The sequence below is a fragment of the Nyctibius grandis genome, chromosome 5 (genome assembly GCF_013368605.1).
Source record: "Nyctibius grandis isolate bNycGra1 chromosome 5, bNycGra1.pri, whole genome shotgun sequence".
Lineage (NCBI taxonomy): Eukaryota > Metazoa > Chordata > Aves > Nyctibiiformes > Nyctibiidae > Nyctibius > Nyctibius grandis.
Genome location: NC_090662.1, coordinates 42,411,269 through 42,430,913, shown reverse-complemented (window position 1 = coordinate 42,430,913; position 19,645 = coordinate 42,411,269). Strand labels below are relative to the sequence as shown.

The following is a 19,645-nucleotide window of genomic DNA, read 5'->3' as shown; positions in this document are numbered from 1 at the left end:
GCATGGCCACAGACAACTGTGACATTCTCCAGGTTTGATACTCTGCTTCTCTGTCCAATACCTATTTTACGGCACTCAGGTTGCAGTACTCGTTCTCCATCCTGCTGCACTACTGGTTCCCAGATGCCCTCTCTGTTCTCCTCCCCTAGGAAACCCTCCATACATCCTTCATACCATCACTGCTGCATGACTGGGACACTCATCTTGCAGGGAAAAGACCAGTAAACCACCTATAGCCTATACCCAGTTGATAGTTAAGAGCTGCTTTACATTTGAAGTGATGGTAGAGCTCTGTATTACCAGATTTGACCAGAGATCCCAAGGCCACCCTGTTTGATATTGCCTTTTTCTCAGTCTTCTGTTTGTTCTGTCTTTTGCTTTTCCAAGAATACGTGGCTCCCAGCAATCATGTCTTTTGATTGTGTAGCACCTAATGCCCAGAAACTGACCGTGGATTGTTTGAAGAAAGTATCCTCCCTAAATTATGGTAAGTGTGGGAAATGACAGCAATGAGCTATAGGTATCAAAGTAGAGAGCCAGCTGCCAGAAAGGCTGTTTCACCTTAAAACACTCTGCCAGCTTGCAAACCCAAAGATCATGGTAGAGCCACGGCCAACACGCAGGTGGGACAATCCCCATGAAAGCTTAAACAAGCAGCAGCTCAAGAAGTTGGAAGTACACAGAGGTGCCTACACATGGGAAGGCTCCTCCTAAAAATCAGAGGTGCTCCTGACCTGAAAAGCAATGGGTCTTGCTGAGAGAAGGAGGGGAACAGTTTACACTGTCACATCTGAATAGTCATAACTTTTAGCATCATATTTATCTCACTCCTACCAAGTGAGAATCTTGATGGAACTAAATCATGGCAGTTTCTTGCCAGGTTTTGGTAGGGACACGGGAACTGCAGTAGCACAGTCGGAAGGTGGCCGGAGCCTTGGCAGGTTGTGATAGTGAGCATATGAAACTGGGATTCAGACAAGAAGCAAAACATAATGTAATGAAAAAGGCCCTACACAGTCAAGAGTGCCAGAGGCTATAGTAAACACCATTAAATTAGGAACATAAATAGTAGAACAGTTCAAGATAGCAGTTTGCCAAGTATTTGTGTTAAAGGCTTAAGATAAGTACTGGGTGGCAAGTTACACTCCGAAATTATGTATTTGGCACCTTGCAAAGTAAATCCCTACAAGTGCCACTTGTCTGGAAAGTCAGTCAAGTCTTGACAGGTATTTTAAACAACAATTCGATTACATCCAACATTTCTGCTGAAAGTTTCATGAAAGCTAAACATCTGAGTTTAAAAATCTGGTCTTCTGTGGTATTTACTTTCCCGAGCCAATCCCTGCAGCCAGCACCGGCTGCACAGACAGCACAGCGGGAGTGAGAGGTGAGGGGCTGGGGCATCAGGGAGATGGTTTGGGGCAAAATCGGAGAACATTTGTAGTGTGCAGCAAGAGGCAAGAAGGAACTTTTTTGAGGGGGGGGAGCAAGCAGGAGTGTGGGTGAGAGTGGAAGACCTGCGCTCTAAGTCGTCCTGTCCGTAATCCCTGTCACCAAACACTCATTTGGTTATCAGAAACATTTCAGAGCCCTTGAGATTAATGGCTGGTGCCGTGTAAACAGAGCCTTATATTGGGAAGACAGAGTTACCGGCAGGTCAGTGCACAGAAGGCGAAGACCAAGGCGGGTCCCTGTCCCTTCCAGTCTCGGTGGTCCCCAAACAAAGTAAGTCCTGGGATGGGCAACAGCCTGAAAGCCATAGTTGCTTTTGTGCCCGCTGACGAGTGCCAGAAGTACCTCCTGGAAGACCTAGAAGAGATGCCAGTGGATAAAATGGTGGATCTGAGTGGCAGGCAGCTGAGGCGCCTGCCTCTGCACATTTGCTCTTTTAGGGAACTGGTCAAGCTGTACCTGAGCGACAACAACCTGAACCATCTGCCCCCTGAGCTGGAGCAGCTGCAAAACCTGCAGATCCTGGCGCTGGACTTCAACAACTTCAAAGCACTGCCCCTGGTCGTGTGCACGCTGAAGCAGCTATGCATCCTCTACCTGGGCAACAACAAGCTCTGCAGCCTGCCCATCGAGCTCCGGCTCCTGCAGAACCTCAAAACCCTCTGGATCGAGTCCAACTGCCTGCAGTGTCTGCCCGAGGTGGTGTGCGAGCTCAGCCTGCTCAAGACCCTGCACGCCGGCTCCAATGCACTGCGCACACTCCCTGCCCAGCTGCGGTGCCTGCAGGAGCTGCGCACCATCTGGCTGTCAGGCAACCTGCTGTCTGAGTTTCCCCCTGTGCTCCTTGACATGCCTTTTCTGGAGGTGATTGACGTGGACCGCAACTCCATCCGGTTCTTCCCTAGCCTGGCTCACCTCCCTGGCCTGAAGCTGGTGATCTACGACCACAACCCCTGCAGGAATGCACCCAAAGTGGCCAAAGGGGTGCGCAGGGTGGGGAGATGGTCAGAGGAGAGCCCTGAACCCCGCAAGCGGTCCGGGGCAGTGATAGAAATCACGCTTGATGAGAAACTGTCACCACCTCCTGCCACCAAGCCTGAGTCAGAAGCCGAGCCCTGCTGATGCTCAGCTGCCTGCACTGGCAAAGGCACAGTGCACCCACAATGCCGCCCGACCTCTACCTCTCCCTTGCTTGCTGGTGTCCAGGGAGTACCACACCGCCTGGCTAGTCTTCAGGAGCAGGTGCACCAGTTTAGACCTAGGTGACAGCAAAACTCTCTTGTACAGACACCCCCTTTTGCGCAGCACCCAGCACCCTCTCTAGAGCAAAGACTTCCTCCCATTCCCCTTCCTCCTATGTGGGGACCACTCAGAGCCTGCAGTAGAGATGAAGACACAGTTTAGATGTTTTCCATGGGTGGATTGTACAGAGCACGTATGGACTCGCTGCTTTTTACCCATGGGAAGCCAAGCCCGTGGGCTCGCTCTTCTCCTCTCTACTTTGCTGAGGTGTCTGAGCTCAGCTGGAAGCCACTGTTCAAGGTGGTGATCGCTGCTGGGAGTCACAGCTCTGAAGTAACCCACAACGTTCATCTCAAATGACTTCTCTGAAATGCAGCAGGAGCAGCAACAGCTTGCAGGTTTCCCCGCCTGCCACGTGGCAAGTGGTAGCAGAGCCCTGGCTGCGCTATCAAGGGAACAGCGTGTACGTACCAGTGAGCTCTCCTCTTACCGCTGCCGCCTTCTTCCTGGAAAATTAGCGACCACTCTTGTTTTGTTATCACCAAGCAGCATTTTAAATGACGGTGAGGAGAGCTAGAGGCTTAGCTGCTAGTTTTTACGTTACCAATGACGCTGCCTGTAAGGGCAGCTGTACACACCGAGTTTTCATGCAGTAGCAAAGAAAATCAAAGCCTGACTAAAACAGAAAACCCACGAGAGCTGCAGAGGTAAACTTGCATGAATAAAACCCAGGGCTGGGAGCTGCTGCTACAGGCTTGCATGGAATTTGAAGCTGAGGCGAACTTCACTCAGTGGACTTCAGCTGGGTGTTTCTCCAGCTTGCAACTCGGAGCGGTTCAGATTCCCTTGTAAACGCGCTGAACTATTTTTAAGTATGTTTTGCTTTAATGGTGTAACACAGAAATCTGGCTCAAAATGACATTTTTAGCTTTTGATTCCATTGGATGGATCATTGAGTTTGGTAAAATACAGCTTTTTAAAAGGGCGGGGAGCCCTCGGCGGTGCAGAACAGCCGCTTCCCTCTCCGCCTCACTCGTCAGTGGCACCGTCTCCCCAGAGCAGCCTGTAGCAGCCACCGTTGACTTCCCAGAAAAGGTTTGATTCAATGCCAGTTTGTGACTACTCAATGTCATTTACGTGCTTGAAAAATTATCGGGAAATTATATAGACTCTGCTAGCGCTTGCTGCTTCGTTAAATGCAGTCTGGATTTGGATCTGGCTGGCACCCATGTAGTGTGCTTACTAGTCATTAAATTAAATAAAGTGTACTAGCATCTCGCTGAGTCAAACCATCCTTCTTTGGAATTAACTGAATTCTCTTTCAAATTCTTTATCTAACCTTGTTCCAACAAACTATTTCTTGCTACAAAACCAAATTATTCAACAGGACAAGAGTTTGGGGCTTTTTTTACAATCCAAGTTCAATGTTTTATTTCCTGTAGTACTGATTGGTACTTTATCTGAGGGGGTGGGGAAGAAGGTGCTTTCGCCTGCTTGTCAGCAGTTTTTATCTAACACAGCACTCTGCACAGTATTGTCACTGTTGGAGAACATAAGAGTCTAGTTTGAGTGCGTGGAGGAGCACTCTGTAAGCAGATTCTCTTCATTTCAGGAAACTTAAGGGAGAAAAATGCACAGATCGTTCCTTGTTTTCCAGTTAATCTCCCTGCTCTGGCAGACCTCCCCTGGTGTTGGCCGAGGTGCTGCAGTGCACTCACAAGGGCCAGAAGGGTCACAACACCCAGCTGGCACCTCTCGAAGGGGTTCCCACGCAAATGAGGTGCCTCCGCTCGGCTCTGCTTACAGTCATCCAGAACCTGCGCGAAGACTGCTGCAGGCACCACGGCCTCCCTCACAACCTGAGCATAAAGAAACTAGTCCAGCTCAGAAACACGTTGCCTTTGCAGCAACTACTTGAACATGAAAGAGAATATAAAGGTAGGCCACAACAGGTATGAAGCCAGGGAAGACAGAAAAGGGAATGCGACAGAGCCTGGCACATTTTCCTCTAACTGCCCTCTATTATAAATGTAAACAGTCCAGTACTTTACAAACACAGAGACTGGTTGGTCCAGGGTGCTGATCTCTCTCCCAAACTGCATCTTCCTCTCACCCCCCTCAGCAGCACTCATCTACATAAAATACCACAAATTTTCACAGTAAGCAGCTGTGAAATCCCTTAATTTGTAGTTCAGGGCATTGACCAAGGTTCCTCTTCAGGTTTTTCTCTTCATCATCACAAAATGAGTGACACTCCAGTATCACCAGAAAATTGTAATATTTACCTTCAGTGCCTATTTCTAGGAGCCCAACTCAAAACTTAGAGAGCCAGGACTGGAATAAACGGCCCACACTGAATGCACCAGGGCAATCAGAACCACCAAGCTACAATGCCTTGAGAGGTTACCCACAGCACTGCCTGCCTGGTCACTGCCTGAAGCATCCGAGGAGTGCAGGTGTGCACTGTGCTTTTCTGATGAAACTGCCCTTCTTGGTACTACACAAAGACAAATACAACTTTGATTCATTTGACTTTATTTTCTTTATTTATTTCTGTGTATTTTAAGTGGAACCTGGAGAGGAACAGAAGGAACAGGGTTGTATAAAACCCCTGTTTTACTTGAAAGTGAAACTTTCCCACAATACATATAAACTGAAATAAGTTAAAACCAACTGAAGACAGTTATTTCATGCCATTGATGGGAGATGCTCATCTCAAGCTTCTGTTCCATAACCTCACGAAGATTAGATCATTAAAAAAATCAGTAAGTGAGATCTGGTCCACACATCCGCAGCTACTGAAGCAAATTTAACACGGGCGATGGTCTGGCACACGTTTTCTGGGGAGAACAAGAAAAAAATCAGAAAATTCCCCCTGATGCTGACGTCCATCAGCCTCCCCACCCACCCTTATTTTTCATTTTCAGTTGATATTTTGTGTTCCGTGCCAGCTTTATCTCACAGCACAAAAGGCAGCATCATCTCAGACCTAATACACCACCTTTGACCGCAATAAAAACCCGTGATTCACAAAACAGCGCAAACTATCCGGAAGTGGGCATGCGTAGGATAACCTGCCTTTCTTCCCAAACTTTTTAACAAATGTGGTTTTGTTTTAGCTGCCGATCCCACTGCACAAGCAGCTGCGCATTTAACTGCAATTTTTCCCAAAAGAAAAAAAAAAAGGCAGCAACGATCCCTTACATTTTGGTCAGCCACTTGTGCAGATGCTTTCGTACTAGATACGGCACACGAGCAGCTGGTGACCTCAGATGAACGAGGCATTGCTCAGGCACACTACTTTAAGCGCACTGATGGCTCTACGGGCCTGTTCATACTGCTAATGCTAAAAAATCACGTAACATGAACGTCAGGTGCGTCAGTCTTCACGTCAAAGAAAACATTTTTTAGAACAAGACTTTTCGGCGTAGTTACGTTTGCACAGGAGGAGGTTACTCTATACCCATTTTAACTGACCACTGTAGGTACTCAAATCTTACCTTGGTGCTGCTTTAATAATGTCGTCTACACGAAGAATCATTTCTGCTGCTTCAGCTGCGCTCAGCAAAACTTGTCTCTTGACTTGGAAGCTTTCTGTTACTCCCAAGGCTGCCATGTCTCCAATGGTACCCTCTTTCATATCTAGAAGAGGACACACAGGAAGAGTTTGTTTGGGGTGGGTTTATTTTTTTTTTTTTTTTAAGAAAATTACAAGAAGCTGACAATACAGTAACTTACCTGCTGAAATGAACCATACTGAAAGTAAGGGAAGTATTAAATTAAGTCTTTCACTTCAAGGCTCCTGATTTAAGCCTAACGTTGCAATTACATGAAAAAAATTAATGATGAAAAATGTATACACTGGGAAAAGGAGACAAGACTCCAACAGGCCTCTCAGCACTATTTCCTCAGGTGTATCAACTTCAGAATTCTCAAAAACATCTTCTTTTTTAAGTTGGGAAGGAGGAGAGGGGTTCAGTTGTGTTGGTTCTTTGTTTCTTTTTAAATCGGTGCCTTTCTTTTCGAGCTTCATGTAACTAGACTCAATGTAAGTAAGGTAAGTGGTTTTACAGGTGCAAACCATCCCCTTCAAAAACAAAACTTTTCACTCTATTGTGAAAAGCCTGGCAGAAAGATAAAGGAATGTAACACTGTATGCCTACGTTCTATGCAAAGCAAACAGAAATCAACATATTCAGTTCTTCCAGCTGAATGTATCGGTGACAAACAGATGCGACCAAGTTTAATAAGCCTAATCCCTCTCCCAAACACCCATCCAGTAACAGAAGGAATATCAAGCCCCTTACCAAGTCCGTAAGTAGCCTTGCCTTCACTGTGAGCAGCTCTGAGCTGAGCAACCAAATCTGCACTGTCATAGCCAGCATTATCAGCTATTATTGTTGGGATCTAAGGGGACAAACACAGGTTGTTTTTAATTAATGCAGGGACTGATCCCTAGGAAACATGAAACATACTCTGATGTTACTAGTTTACTATTCAAGAGGCAGTTTCAAAAACATGGCAGATGATCTGTTACAGTGATCAGAAGACAGAGAAAAAGAAAAAAGCCAAACTACACTTCAAAGGATTTTGTTTAAGACCCTATTAAAACAGTAGCTGAGAGGACAGACGTGTGTTAATATATTTATCAGTTCATTTCACATGGATAGAAACAAAAATCTGTCTCTTCCTTTTTAACTTCAGACTACAATTGGCGAAATGTATTCATTTTAAGAACATAAGCTTGCTGGTAAGCATTAACCACCAGATCATTCTGTTCACTGTTTAAGTGACAGCAGTGCAAATCACATGTGCTGACTGAAGAAGTAACGCCAAGTCTTACCATGCTCTTTAATTTAATTTTCTTGGGAGAAATGTTTTTCCTATGGTCTTTCATTTCCTAAGAAAGGTTTTCCCTGATTTAAAATACAGGAAGGCATTTTTTTCTGAAATTGACAGTCTGTTGGCACAATAGTATTCTGTAAACGTTTCTTGTGATACTTTTATTTCCTACTAAGATGCAACCTCCAAATTAGTCTAGAAACTTCTAGATAGTACTGGTATGAATACAATCAAATAGCACTAGCGTATCAATAGAACAGAAGAGTTGCTCTTTTCTAAATCAGTTGTCAACTGAACCAGCCAAGATTTTTATGTGCTAGTTCTGCTGCACTTTTAACCTTGCAGGTAAGAGGAGCAAGAACCAATTAGAAGAGGGCTAGCATATGAGCATTCAGAATTTTAGAACATTCTAGAACATTCTGTAACACAAATACTTTTTAGTAAAGAGAGAAAACAGAAACTTTTTCCCATTTCTTCATCGAGGATATGCTGCTAAATTTCACTTTACTTTTAGAAAACCAAAACTTTGAAAGAGAAGCAACTATCCGATGTCAGAAGTTAGTAAACTTAGTACAACTTTATGTCTATTCATCCAGCAATCTGATTAAACAAACTTACCATCCGTAAAGCCTTAGCAAAGGACTCCATTGCAACAGACTCTTTGCCAGGTGTTCTCATGGCAAGTTCTGCAACAGCATTAGCCATCAGCATCTCTGAACAACCTAGTCATTGAACACACACAGACGTTTTGTATCTGACTTGAACAGTAATACAAAATGTATATAATGTCCAAAGTACAAAGAATCTAATATTCACCTCCACCATATACAGTTCTAGTGTCCTTCACGGTCTGGGCAAGAACACAGAGAGCATCATGCAAAGACCTCTCTGCTTCATCTAGAATCTGCTGTGTTGCTCCACGCAAAACTATGGTGCACGCTTCACCTAAAAAGCACAAATGCAAAAGATTAAAAACCAAACCAAAGCACAAGAAGAGGCTATCGCAAAGCATTAGTAACGGTTTTGCTATTACTGCAGTCAAGTTTTACATAGATCAATTCTGGGGCGAAAAGAAAGCACGATGACATTTCACAGGTAGAATGAAATGATGCACACTATGCCATTGCTTTTATCAATGAACTGTACCACAACACCTTATTTAACTTAATAAAAAATGAATGTTACGTCAAAACAACCCCTCAGAAACCTACAGTACTGGCATTTACAGAACAAGTTCTCAAGTTCTTCAAGTATGACAGGTTGCTACTTTTCTTGTCAATTTAATCTCCTAAAGCGGAAACTTTGGTTCGCATCCTTACAAATGTTTACGTGTTTGTTTAATGTTATGTAGATGAACAATTTCAACCATGATCTTTGCAGGATCTTTTATTGAAGAGCAAGGCATTAATAAAAATGGTTACATGAATTATTACAAAATTCCTATGCCATCCAGGTAACTAAATAGTGTTACCAGAGGGTTAACACAAATGTTACAACAAGTCATTAGTGGTAAAACACTTACCCATTGCCACTCCAGAGAAATGGATGAGTTTATCTTCTCCAATCATGACTTCTTCAATAAGCTTGCAGCTTCCTAGTTTTACTAGCTCAGGGTGATCAAAGGTTGATGCAATTTCACCACCTACAAATGTAAGATCATACAAAAGTCAAAAGAGCTCACAATGAAAGCATCCATTCACGCAAGGTCTACCCAAGGCGGGGGGGAGGGGGGAGGGATATGAAAAAAAAAATCTTCATAATTGCCCCAAAATAAATTGAAATTAACAATACTGATAAGCCAAATTTTTCCAACGTCAGCATATGGCACCAGAAACGTTCTACTCATGTTGAGAAGTCCTTAAAACATCAATATTTTGTTTCACATCACAAGAACTACAATAGCTGTAATGCTTTTGAGTTCTGTCTGGATTAGAGACTAAATGTTGATATTTGCCAGTATTAAAATGTCAATCTGTTTAAAGTTTTAGTAGTATTTACTGATGAAGTATTTATAAAATACTAAATGAAGTTTGTTACGTTTTTAAACTTGAGCTTGTGCCAGCATTCATTTTGCCTGCCTGACAATGGCTGAGAGCAGTTGGCCACCACTCTCCTGAATCATGAGTCTCGTGCCATGCTGCAGCAGTGACATAGTGCACCATTCGTAAATTCCCATATCATAAACAAAACGGATATTACAAAGACCAAAATGTCTCTGAACTGAGTATTTTTCTAGTACTTTGCTCTTCCCATTAGAAAACCATTTACATGTATTCACTTCAAATGTATGCTCAGTTACTCCACATTAGCTTGCAGCATTGCTGTAGTTGTAGCAGTACAAGGAAAGACAAGATTTGTAGTACAGTCTGTGCTTACTAAAAGCTTGTCTTTTTTCCAGCTATACTATTTGATCCAGTGTGGTCTGATATGGTCCACTTGCTCTGCCTACAAAATTCGCTTTGAGTTTGTTTCAGAACATAAGCAATGTTGCTCTCATTCAAGAGTTTGCCTGTGTCAATGTGCCTACACGCACTTACATACAACTGTTACTTCAGTTTTGCTAAGCTAAACCAGTCCGTATCTTTTCCTTTCTCCCTGGCAAAGCAAATTCTCCATTCTCCTGATCACTTTCACAATCAACTTTTTACAATGTTCCAGCGAACTACCTCTAACTTCAGCAATGAGAATCATCTGTAGCATTCCAGATGTTTCATTTTCATTAGTTACTAGAGTCACATTTACACTGACCACTACTAAAAATATCAAGGTTGTTCATGTTATTTGAGGTCCACCTCAAGTCGATGACTCAGGCCCACATTTTTAACTCAGGATGACTCTTTCGTCTTCTCTGTTATTACAATTAAACAACAGCCACTTATTATAAGATGGTATTAACTAACTTGTGGATTTATCATCTTATTCTTTCTACTGCTAAGTTTCACCTTTTCCCTAGAATACAAACATTTCAAAAGTTTGTCAAGCAGGGACTTAACTAAAAATATTTTTTTAAATATGAAAGAAAATTACTAACCGGCACTAATTGGCTAAATCATACTCCACAGTTAGCATTATGATCCTTTATTCAAAGTTTCTAGAGAAAAAAACCCTATGTTTAAACCATTATGCAGGGAGGATACAGAACCAAAACAGGTATTTTACCCCTGAATTACAACATACTAATGATAGAAACCGAGTTCCCTGCTTCTGAAAAAATACTGAGTTATATAGCAGTTGATAATTCAACGAAGTAATTTCAAAGTTTCTTATGGCAAATTTCATAGGGTCCTCCCTATACATTTGTATTTAAGTACTGTAAAATCAAGCTTTTTTGGAATACTTTTCATATTCACAGATCTGCTTAATGGTAAAAAGTACAAACTCTGTGATCAGGCATTAACATTTACTAAAGATCAAACAAGTAACATGACTCTCCGAGATTCATACGACAATGTACTCTACATACCTGTAACAAGAGCCAGACGTTCTACACCAGCAAAGTCTGCATGTTCAATAGCCATGACACCAGCAGCTCCAAAGAGCTGTTCAGGGTAGTTGTAGATCAACTGTCTACAATTAAAACACAGGTACATCTTCTAACTACACACTGAACAAACCTTTTAAATACCAGAGTAACAAAGGACACCTGATTCTCAGTAGCATGGACATGGAGAGATTTCTGAAAGCTACAAAAGCACTCAGTATGTGAGGCACCTGTCACACACAGAATGTTACAGCACACAGAAGCAAATGCAGTGACAGGAAAACACATAAAGCTAAAAAAAATAAAAAATTCGAAGTATTATAGCTCTTTGAAATACCCTTCCCCCGAAGACACACTATCAATGCACAGGCACCCATATGCTTTAAATTCTAAGTCCTTTGATCCTAAGCGCCTGCTGGGCACTTAACTGCCTATTCTAGCAGAGTGCACGAGAATAACATGTGAAGTAACATCTTTACTTCCTTCACTAATACAAAATCCAAACAGTAGACTTGTCTGTGGGAACAATATATGGCCAGACTTGTAACATATACAAATAGCAGACCACAGAGAAGAGTATGTGCTCCCTTATTAACATGTTCTCTCTAGAACAAAGTAGTCATGCATAGTTGAACGGTCACTGACCATTCAGGAGTGCTACGCCAAATTATTTTTCCCTTCCAAATCAGAGATTGAGTGTTGTAGACATTCAGCAGGAGTTGGGAGATGCCATCTCTGTCAAAAAAGATGTTTCTAATCTACCTTCAAAAGAGACAACTGGCGCTGCTGGGTATGTACAGAGAAGATTCTTCCAACTCTGCATCCATATAGCCTTGACCTTTGCCAAGCATCTCCTCAGCGGTATTTAACTGGCTAACATTTACAGCATTAGATGTGAAGTGGATCTACATTATGCCTATAGGCAGAAGTAAATTTTGTCAGGGAATAAATCTGAAAGTCAAGAGTCAATCTAACTGGAATACCACTAGCCTGGCTACAGTGATTGACTGCTACCTGAGCTTCCGCACGGCAACTACCTGTATTACAAGCACACTGGATGGCAGTGATGGAGTTAAGGATTTTTTCTGCATACCTCAAAGGATTCTTCCGTCAATTTGCCAACAGGACTCCTGACTCTAGAAGTCTTTGTATTTGTTAACACGTCCACTGGACAGAATACTCATTTTGCCTACACTTGCATGCAATGTATGTGAAACATGACATAGATAGAAAGACTATGAGATTCATCAGTCTGTCAGTGGTTCTTACAGACATTTAACACGAATTTTGAAGGTGAGTTATAAGATGCACTATGTCCTCAAAGAGTAAATTTTTGCTACTGTGGAAAACAGTGCTGCTCGTACAACTCCCATCCTTTGGCATAGTTCTAGCTAATCAGCTTCCTAGTAGACTACACAATGAGCCAAAACACCAGGTGTCAAGCTGCTTGTATGTATGGCAGCTGCACTCAAATGAGAATCACTGAAAGGCAGAAGCATGTCTCGTGTCATTAACTGAATGCATTTGTTGCACTGTGATAGTTTAAAAGAGAAGTTCACTGCTAACAAAAATAAGTAACTTAGATTGTGACATTTCTTATGAGCTGAATGAATCATTACATGAAAATGGTTATCTTTCATACTTCCAAAGATGTCTACAAAATGGCAGGGATCACGGAGGTCTCTGAAACACTCTTGAATTTGGAGCAGTATTCCAGCACCAGCATTTTAATGCAGGATAAAACATAGCTGGTTCAATCTGAACTAAATGCATTAGGCAGTACAGACTCAGCACCCATTTCCCCCCAAAAGGGGGAATACGGATGTGGACAATGCTGCTGGTATCATAACTAAATAACTCTGTTAGTATAAAAGCACAGTGACATCACTTCAACTGAACTTAAACATGGATCCCTGATTAAATAACATAACTTCTTCCTCTTTAAAACAAAACACACATACAAAAAAAAAAGAGGGGCCATTGTGCACGAGGGGAAGCACAGAAAATAACATCAACCTCAGCGAGGTGAATCAATTAAGCATTAGGCAAGATCACCTAATTTTACAGATACAGACATAAATAATGTTCTTCACACTCATACAATATTAAAATCTTGCTACTTTGTAACTCTCCCCTTTTTCCAAGAAAGTACATACCTGTTAATAAAGCAGTTTATTCCATGCTTAAGAATACGCTCTACCTTCTCCTTCATTTTTTCTTTTTCTGCCTGTTCTATTTCTGCTACTTTTGCTGTGGAGTCCACTCTAACACGAGAGCCAAAAATCTAAATCAAAGAAAAAAAGAATTCAGTCTAAAAATGAATTCCACTTACAAAAACAGCGTTTCATAACAGTAGTTCTGTCACATACCTTAATCTTGTCTGTATCCATACCAGTATTTGCAATAAGAATCTTTGCATTTTCAATTCTTTTTGGCTGATTTACACCAATCTTCTTGTCAAGTAAAAAGCCTGTAGTAACAGAAAGGTCTTGTAAGACTTCAAATTAAAAAAGGAGAATAGCTAATTTAAATTATTACAAAACCCCCTCATATTTGTTATTCAGAGTAATAGTAACACAGAAACGTTTCCTACAACAAATTTTTATAGAGATGTGTAACTTTTAACAGCTTCATTTCTGAAGCACACTTACAGCCAACATACAGACTTACCTTCATCCAAGTAGGAATCAGCCAAACTCCCACCAAGTTTCTTAATGACATGAATAGCCTCCAAATTACCAGAACCTTTCAACCTAAGAACAGCTTCTACAGCTAGCTTGACAAAGTGATCTTTATGATGAGTAAGTAATTTTGATGAAAGAGTTGTTCCCGCAATGTTCATCAAGTCTTCACGGAACTTCACTTCATCATCACTAAAATAAAGTCAGTACAGTTAAAGTGGAAAGTCTGAAAGCCTTAACTATCATTAACCTATCACTGTGAGTCTCTCCCTGCTTTTTCTAACCCATATCTATGTGCACCATGTTTCATTTTGAGTCCCTCCAGTGTCCCAGAATACAACCTCCTATTTGAAATGCAAGTTCAATTAGGAGAACCTTGGCATTCAGCTTTAGAACGCCAGTGGCTCTCAAAGTGTCGCATGAAGAAAATAGTTGCATTTAAAATCAGAGTGTGAAATCTGAAATAACAGCTCAGATTTTTGTTCTAGGGAGCAAACTATTGCTCATATTTTGTTTCTGCACATCATAAGTAATTTTAAATAATTTCATAAAGCTTCTGTAGTTCATCTAAAAAAAAAAGCAGTCTTTTTTTTCTTAACTGTTAAAATTCATAACTTCATCCTTTACGTTACTTAAAAGAGAGTGAAGAATTTCCCAATGCTATATATTTCTCACTGATATTTTAATCGTGACTGGTTTATAAAGAGTTATAGCAAATGTACATTACTAACCCATGATCCACAGCTGCTTTCAAAAGTGCCTCTCTTGAAGCTTTTGTGGCTGCTCTCCAGCCTGCAATGATGGTCTGAGGATGAATCTTCTTTGAAATCAGTAATTCTGCCTCCTATTTAAATGAAATTAAAGGTTAATTTTTCCTCAAGGTATGTTTACACTAACTAGGAAAGACAATTTCAAGTAATCAGAAAATTCTGAATAGCAGTAAAAGCCAGAGCGCTGTAAGACTGAAATTAAAGTCACCCCACTGGCAGCTTTTTTTTTCCAATCTAGGCAAATATGATTTGCCTTTGGAATATCAACAAATTTTGATTAATTAGAAAAAAAATCATAACTAATATGAACAGTAACCAGACATATACTTCAAAATAGCGATCTTTCACTTCATGTTTGAGATCAGTTTCCTGTTCACTTACAGCTGCAACTTAAAGTGTAGCTGGAAAAAACAAACATCTCCAAACTCCATTTTTGCAAGGAACTTGGCAAGCTTATAGATCATTTTTCAGATGCTCTTGATTACAGTTCCTGGATCTGAGATGATTAGATTTACTGGCACAGCTCTGCTAACAAGAGTTACTCACTTCTGAAGTCTCTTTCATAGTAATCTGAGATTTAGTTTGGCAGTGTAACCTCATATGCAGAATGTAAAGGAACAGCACGAATTCAGGTCTTGTGCACACAAGAACAGAATTTAACATGCCTTGTTTTTTTTTTTTCTCATTAACGTTATGAAAAGGATTTCAGAGTACTGAACCTCACAACTAAGCAGTGCTGCATGCTGCCCATTGCAACATCCAGGAAGTGACCTGTAACAAAGTGATACTTCTGTTTCACTTGCATAATGAAATAAAAGAAGGTAATTTTCTAAAATGTACCACATTAAACTACTTGTGAATTTATAAATAACAAAATAAGGAATATAGCTTAAAATAAAAAAAAAATTATGACACAATAGTTAAGGGGGTTTTTTTCCTATCAATTTTAACAGCAACAGAGCAAGCTATCCCTGTACTTTGGGAGCCCTCTTCATAAACATCAAATAACACATCCCCTATTGATATCACAGGAGTACACTGCCAAATAAAAACACATCTAAAAAACTGTAATACGTTACCCTCAATAATTCAGCTGCCAACACTGTGACAGACGTAGTTCCATCACCAACTTCATCATCTTGAACTTTTGACATATCTAAAGAGAGAAGCCACTGCATCAATGTTTTGATTCAAAATACCATCCTCACCAGTACCAGCTTTACATAGAAATATTTTTATCTTGCATTAGTTTGGAGAAGAAAAAGAATCTTACTCCTCAGTAGTTTAAAGAAGTAACTCTTTTAAGTCACCAAAAAACCTGAAACGCAAATCAAATTCAGCATCCTTCAAATTCCTGCTCTTCATTTGCAACCTAGACACCAGTTCCAGTCTGGCGATGGTTAAGAGCTACTCATCTCTCTCCTCATTCCTAAAGATGGTCATCAAAAGGAAGCAGGGCCAGATGAAAATTCTAAGCTTTACACACAGGATCACAGAGTATAATAACCAAGTATGCCCCATGAACCATTGATAAAGGAGGACCCAGCAAACACAGAATCATCAAGAAACTTGACACCAAATTGTTCAGGGTCCTACTTGTCACTAAAACTTGACCATTTGCACACTAAGACAGTTGATCACAGAGGTAAACTCTGTCCAGAGTACAATGTTGATAGTGATAAAGAGAGATTTAAATCAGGGAGAAACAGAGAGAACCTCTGTACCCCAGTAGATTTCTGTTCCGAATTTTCCCAGGGAAAAAACAGGGGCACATAGCCATCTTTTGTCCCTTTTGACTCCTGGGACAAACCAGGGTTGAGGGAAAACGAGGATACACCAGAACAGTTTTGCAAGAGCAGCATACACCTCAATTTTACTTTTGCGGAGTTCCACAACTCCTGCAATGCCTTGGCCTCCTTACTTCAGGAATTCTGCTCCCTCCCCCTTCATTTTTTCACATTATTTGAAGACTGCTTTTCTAAGAACAAATAAAAATACATAATAAAGTTACAAATGAAGAAATGTACTCCAATGTCAAGCTGTCAAGAACTCACCAACCAAGACCTTGGCAGCTGGGTTGTCAACTCCAATAGCTTTCAGGATGGTTGCACCATCATTGGTAACTGTTACTGTGCTATCTCTTCCAGTACTTAAAAGAATCTTGTCCTACAAGACACAAGATTTAGAATACTGCTGAAAACATACTGTAACTATTAAAACTAAATTAACAGATATGACTACTCAGAACTTGCAGCCATCTTACCATGCCTTTAGGCCCCAGAGTGCTCTTGACCAGGTCACCAATAGCAATGGCACCAACAAACGATGACTGAAATGAAAGCAAATACACCTTAGAAAAGGATTTATTTCTACTTTAATACAAGAAGGAGATACTAGCCCATAACTTCCAATGGGACATCAAAACCTAACCCTTCCACAGCCACACTCCTTTCAGCAGAGCCTGGGCCCAAGTTTCTTAACTGCTTTGATAACCAAATCAAATATACTTAATTCTCACAGAAACCATAAAAGCCTGTCTCACAAACAAAAGAAATGCCTTCCAATGAACATCAATCTTCTGAGCTAAGGTACCTAGTTTTTGAACACTTACGAGAAGTTTCTCTAATTGTTAATATAAACAACACTCCTCCTACCTTCTGTTCATGGACACACAACAAGAAAAAACAATGAGACAGATGAAGTTCCACATCACCATAAACTGAAACTACATTTAACAGTAGAAAAGACAAAGTTTAATTACTCCAAGTATTACCAGTTTCTTAGAGAATTAAACTTACCAACCGAGCTGTTTCAGCCTTTTCTTCATCTGCACCTGCCTTGAAAATGTTCACAGGAGCAAGGGAAATGGATGCCTAAAACAGAGTTAACATAAGCGTATTCCCTTAGTTTTATTAAAACAATGCCTTTTAAAAACAAATCCCTGACACTAACAACCTAAACAATATTTTTATTATTAAAATGATTTATTTCTATACCCCATTTGGTTTTGATAAAAAGTATATTCAAGATAAATTCACCTTGATTCTTTCTTAAAAACCTATCTTGCTGTCTCTTCATTGTGTGAAAGGATTACAAGACAGATTGCCATGTACTCCAAGAAACTGCATACCATATTCTTTGATAAGATCTATAAGCCTGAAAGGCCGTTACCAGTGCTTTATGGCAACATCTGCGTTGCCGGTCTGTGCTGCTCTTCTGCATGGCTAACTGTCAGATCCAGACAACCCAAAGATAGATACAACCAGAAGAACCTAAAAAGTCCAGTTACTGAGCATGTTGGGGCTTTAATACTTTGATATTTGTGTTGAACCCTCATCTTTTTTTTTTTTTTTTTTGCATTTCCCTGCAGATTAATTATATGAGTAATGAATACATGCCATTAAAGACTAGTACCTGCAAAGAACTCAAGCACTTAAATGAATTAGGATCAAATCCCAAAAGAACAAATGCACCAACCCTCTTAAGAGAGTCCCGCGACTATTTCCTTTGCTGTGTGACCAGCACACAGTTTTTCTACCAGTTTCGCGTCCATTCCATCATTGCTTTGACAAGAAAAACCGACAGGGCGGGGTAGGAGACGCCGCACAGCGCGAGGGCAGCTCTCAGGAGATCCTCAAGAGCGGCCTGTCACGCTCGGGGACTCGGCGCTACCTCTCCGGGTGTGCTTAAGAGGCGAGGGGAGGGCAGCAGCGGCCTCCCGCCCGCCTCCATCACGTCAGCCGTGCTGCGGGCGCCCGGCATGGCCGGGCCGACACTGCCTGTCCTGCGCGGCGCGGAGGGGGTCCCACCGTGGGACCGGGAACCGCCCAGAGCCTCCCCGCTGCAGCCGCGGCCGCTCCCACGCGGCGGCCCGGCCCGGCCGCGCCCTGACGGACCCTCCTCGCGCGCGCTCTAGAACCTTCCAGGCCCAACACGCCGCCACCGCCTCCCCCCCACAGGCGCGCGCGGGGCAGGGCGCGAGGCCGCCCCCACGCGAGCGCGGCAACCGCCGCCGACAAAGCGTGGGGGAGGGGCGCGACCGCCAGGCCCTCGCACGCGTGTGTACGGGGAGCGCGGCCGCGGCCGCGGCCGCCCCCCCCGGCCGCGCCACACCCTACCCCACCCTCCCCGCGGGCGAAAGCGCCGCCGCGCCGCAGGCACCGCGCCCCGCCGCCCACCATGATGCCGGTGCCGCCGGGATCCCGCCAACCGCCGCCTCCACCAGAGAACCAGCGCGCGGCTCCGCAGCCCCCAACGAGCTCCTGGCGGAACTGGCGTCAGAGGAGCGGCCGCTTCCGGTGGCGTGGGGCATTGTGGGAGCCGCAGTCCGTCCCCCAGGCGGGCCCTGGCGCTGCCCTGACCCGGGCCCGGCTGCCTTACCGGCCGTGCGGGGCCGGCACAGGCCTGCTGCAGGAACGTTCTTTTTTTCAATGAGCTACGTGGCTTGGAGGCCTGTTGCCTCTTCGCCCGTTGCGTGTAATGCCAGCTTCTTGCACGGCAGCACCTCGCCTGGGCTGGCCTGGCAGCGCACCGCGGCACACCAACCGCTCTCCCGAGAGCTGCCATCTAGGCACTTACTTTCCACTGTATTTCTGTACAAAGGTATTTCTGCCTCAGCAAAGGAGCTTGCAGTTGCCCCAGTTTAATTTCATCATATTCCTAGAGGTCAGTTCTCAAACTGGTGAAAAGCATTTTAAATTATCGCTCCTGGCCTCCCGTGCGCTTGCCCAGACCATCCCAGATCTCTGCTGGTGTTTCAGCCACGTGGCCAATGAAAAGCAGCGAACAGGAGATACCTCTGCACAATCCCACTCAATACGCTCTTCATTTCAATATTCAAAAATTTGGAACTATTCTTTTGGCAGCTTAGCAGATGTGTGAGGCCACAGCCAAGCCTTGTTCTGTCGCAGCTTTTCCTGGCACATAAAAAGCCCGTTAGTTACCTGGTCATACAAAAAACGTGAATTAGTTTGTATGACTTCTTCCTTAAGAATTAATTCCAGCTGATATTCCCCTTCTTGCTGCCAGATACAAATCTCTTGGGATATATGCAAAGCTGTTTCATCTAGATTCAAACTGGCCAAAGACACAGATCTATCCCAATGGAGATGGCAAAAAAGAAGATGAATAAAACTGCCCAAAACTTTCACATCTGTCTCTGGGTTTTAGTCTGTCAA

The 19,645-nt window shown here is 42.6% G+C and overlaps 2 protein-coding genes across 2 annotated transcripts; one reads left to right on the top strand and one right to left on the bottom strand.

Annotated features, from left to right (window-relative positions):
- Window positions 1–1,737: 1,737 nt before the first annotated feature.
- On the top strand, window positions 1,738–2,574 carry LRRC10 (leucine rich repeat containing 10). The gene has a single exon (XM_068402333.1). It carries the CDS (start codon window positions 1,738–1,740, stop codon window positions 2,572–2,574), a length of 837 nt encoding a protein of 278 aa, XP_068258434.1.
- A 2,638-nt stretch (window positions 2,575–5,212) lies between these two features.
- Window positions 5,213–18,739, bottom strand: CCT2 (chaperonin containing TCP1 subunit 2). Its single transcript, XM_068401266.1, has 16 exons — window positions 18,647–18,739; window positions 17,267–17,341; window positions 16,732–16,797; window positions 16,523–16,634; window positions 15,548–15,624; window positions 14,430–14,542; window positions 13,688–13,890; window positions 13,387–13,487; window positions 13,174–13,301; window positions 11,000–11,103; window positions 9,059–9,178; window positions 8,353–8,481; window positions 8,155–8,258; window positions 7,002–7,101; window positions 6,195–6,336; window positions 5,213–5,534 (listed from the first exon to the last, which is right to left on the bottom strand). The coding sequence occupies exons 1-16, from the start codon at window positions 18,647–18,649 to the stop codon at window positions 5,504–5,506; spliced, it is 1,608 nt and encodes a 535-aa protein (XP_068257367.1). The 5' UTR covers window positions 18,650–18,739; the 3' UTR covers window positions 5,213–5,503.
- Window positions 18,740–19,645: the final 906 nt, after the last annotated feature.